This window comes from Alligator sinensis, unplaced genomic scaffold (assembly GCF_000455745.1).
Source record: "Alligator sinensis unplaced genomic scaffold, ASM45574v1 scaffold301_2, whole genome shotgun sequence".
In the NCBI taxonomy this organism is placed as follows: domain Eukaryota; kingdom Metazoa; phylum Chordata; order Crocodylia; family Alligatoridae; genus Alligator; species Alligator sinensis.
This window is the reverse complement of record NW_005841874.1, coordinates 1,443,709-1,449,825: the sequence shown is the minus strand read 5'-3', so window position 1 is coordinate 1,449,825 and position 6,117 is coordinate 1,443,709. Positions and strand designations below refer to the sequence as shown.

Genomic DNA, 6,117 nt, shown 5'->3' with positions numbered 1-6,117 from the left:
CCTCCCCAGGGGGTGTTTGTGGGGCGGGGGGTGGGGAGCAAAGGTCCCCGGGGCCCCGTTGCTGTCGCTGGGGTGGGGTGGGCCCCGCTTGCAGACGTCGGGGTGTGGGGGGACGGAGAGAGAACCGGTGGGTGCTGCGGTGGCTCGGGGCAAGCGTTGTCTGGGTCGGGTACCCCCGCAAGCAACCCCGCGTGGCAGGAGGCAGCCCCCAAAAACTCCTCTTGCGGCCGCCCCGGGGGAAGCGCCTTCCTGAGCATGAGTATCGCTTCCTAGCGCCGATGGCGCGCGATCTTGTCCGCCCCGAGTTTGCAGCTCGTCTTCGAGCAGCGGGTCCTGGAGCCGGTTCTGCGCTCTAGTCTCGCGCCGCCCGGGACCGACGGGAGCCGGGCGTCCCGCGTCGGCCGTATCCGTAAGCAGGTTGCGTCGCTCCGAAGCAGTCCCGGGAGCTGGGTTGTCGGGCTCTGAAGAGCTGCCACTTTCCCCTTCTGTCTGCCTCCGTCCTGCCCCAAAAGGCTTGTGGTCTTCTTGTCCCGTGCTAGGACAGTAAGTTCCTGGCACTTGCGTCGTGCTCCTTGATGTTTGGCTTGTATAAGTAATTTAAAAAAAAAAAAAAAAGGAAAGAGAAGGCATGGGGTGTGAGGGGTCAGGTGCAGCTTTACATCTAGGCAAATACAGAAGAGCGGCGCTGGCTGGAACTTGTAGCGCTTGGGGGTGATCTTACAAGTTAGACAGGAAGGAAGGAGACTTAGATCTAAAATTTCTCAAAATAGGAAGTGCTCAACTACGAGGCTGCCCAACCTCTTCCTCTCTGCCTTCCAGTCTTCTCTTGCAAAGTTTTACAGCAATTTTCCCCTCTCTCTAACAAACATCATCTGCTTCAGAGTGCCAGTTTTCTCACTGCTGAAGTCTTCCAAATGTTAGTGATCTGGGCTGTGCAACAGCAGTGAGTACACGGCGTGGCTGAGCGGAGATGGGTCGCTGTGGTTGAACGCAGTCGCTAGGGATTTGTGTTGTAAGGTAGGAAGAAACTGCACAGTTGCACACTGAGAGGGAGTAATTCCTCCCTCCTTCCCCCGGTGAAGCACCTGTCCCTGTGGGACGCCTTCAAAGAAATGGGACTTGCTCGAACCAGAACATGCAGCTAATTCAACCTGTTTTGAGACAAAAATTTAAAATGCCAGTCTTGAGAGTTAATGCCACTGAAACAAATGGAGATACTCACTTCTTTTGGAATTAGTGAAAGTTGCAGGTGCTTGCTAGTAGGAGGCTCTGAAAGCGTCCATTTAAAAAACAAGTCACAGCGGAGTTCCTCAGTCCCCGTGCTGGAACTAGGAAGCTGCGCGCGGGCTTCCAGTTACTCTGTTCCTCTCTCTGCTCGGGTTATGAAAATAAACTTAAACCTTCAGTTTAGGAATTTCCACACTTCTCTGTGCTTAGCAAGTTGTCAGCATGGAGTAGCTGGTATTTTAAACAAAACAAAAAGATGAAAACTGAAAACAACTTAAAGTGGCAATATCATCCTTTTATTTACACAAAATATACTTAAAAATAATGCCTGATTTAAAAATCCATTTTAACCTCCTTGCAAATCAATCAGTGACTGCATTTTCTCTTTAAAAATCTACTTCTGTGTCTTTGCGAGGTTTGCTTAACTGAGTCAACGCTATTCTTTATAAAGTCGAGTTGTCGTTAACTGGCCAGATATAAGTTTAGGTTGGAAATTAGAGGAAGGTTTCCAGCGTACAAGGAATGAGATTACGGCCCAGCCTTTTAATAGGGGCAAACCTCCTGCTTAGCTGTTAAGTACAGGTTGGTAAGTTTTGTGCTTGGATTGGCAAATAAACTTGCCAAACAGCAAAACAGTGCACTTGGTGACCCTGTGAGGGTCCTTTTCAGTCATATGTTCCTGTGTTTTGGTGTCACTGGCATTTTTTGCGTATCTTGCATTTCCTTGCTGTCTTTTATCCCAGAGCTGCTACTTGGCAATTGCTACAGATTTGGAGGCGAGACTCAGCAGTCATTCAGCAGGGCAGAGAGCGCAGCAACAGTTTAGAAAGGAAGTGAGGAGAGACGCTGTACCCGATAGTGCAAACTTGTCATTTTGTTTGCATTAAATGAAATGCTGTCCTGTGTTGGTAGCTGTTGTCTAAATAATCAGTGACTGCAAGTGGCTATGCTAGTACACTGTGAGGTGGCTGTGTCCTAGTTTTGTGGTGTATGTATAGCTGATCTATTTTCTATTCCCATGTTTGATCATTGGGGCATTTAATTATTTTGGGTAGACTGCTGTTCTTATTAAAGCCAGTCAGTGCACATTTCTAACTCACTGGTATGGTTCGGGTACATTTTGGATACTCCTAAAAAAACAAACCCAAAACTTAGAAAATGTATGTTCCTTCATGGTTAAGCTGTCAACCAAACAGTAAAAAGAAAGGAATTCACGGTAAAAATGGTGTATTTGCATCTTTAATTAATACTTCAGTTAAAAAAGGAGGGTGACATAGTTGCAGTCTTGTAAATTGTTAACGTAATGTGTATTGTTAATTGTTTTAACACGGCATGTAGCATGCTGACTGAAACGCAAGTGGGGCAGCTTGTATAAGTACTGACTCCTTCGCTAATGAACTAGTGGAGTTTGTGCATGCAACAATCTTTAGCACCCCCCCCTCCCCCCATAGAGATTCTTTTTTAATGCTAAGGACCCAGTTTTGCATTTGCTTATTTAAGGGCCAGGAACTTCTACTGATGTGATTATTCAATGGCTATGTGGACCCAAGATAAAATTGGCCCTAGGTAATAGGACAGCCTTTAAACTTAGGTGTAAACTGATTTTGTTTGATATTCTCCCCTTTCATATTGAGATTTGCATTGTGTTATTTTTAAAGTTAAGTTCTTTGCAGAATTAGCTGGAGTACTTTGAATACCTTTGGTTTTGCAGTTCAGCCAAGTTGCTCCCAAGTTGTAAATTTGAAAGCTTATTTGCCAAATCCAGGTAACTAATTCCCTTTCTTCTAAATTATATTTATAAAGATATACTTAAATAAAAATCTCAGGGGGTTGGGCTCATGTTCACCTAAAAGGCTATGCTAGGATAACCCTACTACCAGCAGCATGAAAATACTCTGTTATAATGACAAAATGCAATATCTTTCATGTTTCAGGGGTGTAGGTTGTAGCAGTGTTGGCCTTGTGCCCAAAAGCTTGCTAAGAAGAATTTTTGGCTAACTATTTGAGTTGGTCTAATAAAAGATACTGGATTTACCCGAAGAACCTTGCCAGTTATAATGAAGCGGTTTTTTTTTTTGGATGGGAGTGACTTTTGGAGCAGTTCTTAAAGCATTCCCACCATTGTGGAGCAACATTACTGATGTCATTGTATCTGGATAGCCTTGTTCTGCAACCACAGTTCCGTCCTCAGACCAGTTCAGGTGCATCTTTTTGGGCTTGATTTCCACAGGACTTCCCCTTGAATTTTCCCATGATTGCTATCATGATGGCAGTCTCAAGGAGATGAGACAGTGGCAGCTGGCAGTACTTTGCCACTGTCTAGGCCTGCTGAGGGTTAAATAGCCAGCTGTTTGTACTCAGGTCAACACTGGCTCGGTTGGTTGATCCTTCCCGCAGTGCTGGAGGAGCGCGAGGCATTGTGCACCAAATGGCAGGTTTAACAGAGCACCGAGCAGCGCGCTCCTGATGTCTTCTCGGACAGCGGTGACGCACAAACCCAATGGAGGGGGCGTTTACAAAGCAATAAACCGACGTTACGTCGGCTTTGTTCTGCTTGGGTCTCCGTGCCGTGCTTCTCGCCCTCCGCGCGGTGCTGCAGGGACCGGGGGACGTTCCGGAAGGGCCTGTGACAGTTAGAGGCAGCTATAAGACAAGGGCCGGCGAGCGAGATGCTGCTGAGCCAGGGAAGCTGCTCTGGGTTTTCGGGTACAATTACTGGGGGGGACCTTTGTCAGGTAGTTCCTCATCACACCGGAGCAGGGGAGCACAGCGAGCACCGTTGGTGTCAACCTGACCATAAGCAGCACCTCCGTGGCATCGGGGCGGGGAAGGCCAAGAATGCAAAAGCCCCCTGCTTGGAGGTGCAGCTGCATCCCATTTAGGATAACTGCTGTTTTATCAGCGAGATCACTTGCTGCCGGGAGTGCCTGTTTTTACCTCCATCTTCCCATCCATGGGTGCAGTCTTTTATTTCCTGATTCGCATCTCTGTCTCCAGTGAGCATCTGACCTTTCTTTGCACAGGGTGCACAGCTTTAAGCATTTACCTTTTAAGTTTGCCCTCTGTTTATGTTTTTAGCCACCTATAAAATAAAACCTGCTTTCTTATTTTTTTTTTTTTTTCTTTTTTGATCCTTTGTTTTTATAGGCTTTGCAGTACTCATGGTTACATCAGGACTCCTGTTCTGAACACCTGTTTCCATATGTTGATCACTTCCTGAGATTTGCCTTTAAGGCTGACATTTTCCAGGCTTGATCTCAGTTAAAAGGCATTTCTTCTTTAATGCTCACAGACAGTTCCCTTTTTATGTTGTACTTGATTCTCTTGTGGCTGTGGAAGAAGCCGAAATCCTGTAATAATAGTCCTTCTTGAAAAACAGACCTCTTAATAGATTGAGGGGGGGAAAAACAAAGTCTAAGGGAGTGAGAAATAATTTCTGCGTGCCCTCTGTGTCCTCTTTTAAACCTTTGCACAGTTTAACACAGCTGTGAGCCTTTTATAGTACACAGCTTCTCTGAGGCGGTGTAGGACTTTGATAGGAAAAGCTTCTTGTGTTCATGTTTGAGAGAGGCCTTTGCAGTCTTCCCCGTTTTCTGATGCTGCTGGCCTGCTCTTTCTCTGTGTCAAACATTCAGCTCTTCTGCTAACCCAATCTGCCAGAAAAATGATTGCTGATGGCCGCAACAGTGGGGATACTCCTTGTATTTTTTTTCCCCGTTCCTTTAGAAGGATCTGGGAGGAGTGTCAGCATCTCCATGTACTTCTATCACTAATCAAGTCATTAACTATGCTGAAGTAGATGTGGGCAAGTTGGTAATTCCGAGTTTAAGGGCCAAGTACTTGGGCAATTGTCTGCTTTTACATAAAGAGTCAAAGCAATGTTTCTTAAGTCTGATATGCAGTTATTGCAGATGGGATTTCTTGGGCCAGTGAGCTGGTGGTGTTTGGTTAACTGGAGTTAATTAACCCTTAAATCATGGCAATCTGGTGAGCTGCCCTCTGACACCATAAGGAATAGCTATGGATAGAGGAACCATTGTACAGTAGAGCTTGGCTATTGTGAAACTTCATTTGTCCTGGAGAAAGGAAGCTTCTTGCATTGCGAAGTGCAAGTTTTGTTACCGTTTTTAAAAATGACTGCTATAGGTGACTCCACAGAGTACACCCAGGTTTGTGACACTATAGCAAGTCTTCAATGTGGTACCGATTGGCATCTGGTGATGATGAATGCTTTGGTGGCTGACATAACTTGTAGACGCTTAACCTCTAGTCTCACACTTCACAAATTGGGGGTAATGAGAGTGATTTGCTGAAAGCTGTGGAGTCAAAACTCCAGTTGGGATGTGGGGAGAATGGGTGTGAAAGTCGCCTATTCTCTGGCCTGACTTGGAGGGGAGTTGAGTGAGGCGCTGCAGGTATCCGAGTTGCTACATCTGCTGGAGTGTAGTGATAGCGTTTGGGAGGTGGCTGCGAGTGCAGCTGGGCATGCTGCCTGAGGATTGTGCCTCCTGTGTTTTGATTCTGACTAATTCAAGGCTATCTGAAATGCAACTTCTCTGTTTTCTCATTCTTACAGCTGCCCTTCCAGATCATAATGCAGCAGAAAAATGAAAGAACACAGCAGAAACTTACATTGGAAAAGAAGTCACTCGCTGGCTCTTTCTAGAAGATGGACCACTGGGTTTTGGGGGCTCAGGAAATACTGCTTCCAAAAGCAGCATTTCTTCCTAACTAAGAAAGAAAGACTGAGCAATCAGTCAGTTGGGAGGCCAAAGCAGAACAAACTGTACAGGTATCTCCAGTGCAGAAGGAAGACACTCAAATTCCAGAGTCCGTGGGCTCCTGAAGTGCTTCTAAATGCAAAAAGTCATCAAAAACCAACTGCTGAAC

The 6,117-nt window shown here is 46.0% G+C and overlaps 1 protein-coding gene across 2 annotated transcripts in view; it reads left to right on the top strand.

The window, feature by feature from the left end:
- The first annotated feature begins 506 nt into the window (after positions 1–506).
- The window catches only part of SENP5 (SUMO specific peptidase 5), a 20,670-nt gene continuing 15,059 nt past the window's right edge, over positions 507–6,117 (top strand). Inside the window, exons 1-2 of one of the 2 annotated variants that reach the window (XM_025195966.1) lie at positions 507–1,017; positions 5,804–6,117. The exon at positions 5,804–6,117 is cut by the window's right edge and continues 1,341 nt beyond it. In XM_025195966.1, coding sequence (XP_025051751.1) covers positions 5,835–6,117 — 283 coding nt within the window. In that variant the 5' untranslated portion in view covers positions 507–1,017; positions 5,804–5,834. The remainder of the gene's footprint in view (positions 1,018–5,803) is intronic. The other variant, XM_006017124.3, reaches the window with a different exon arrangement.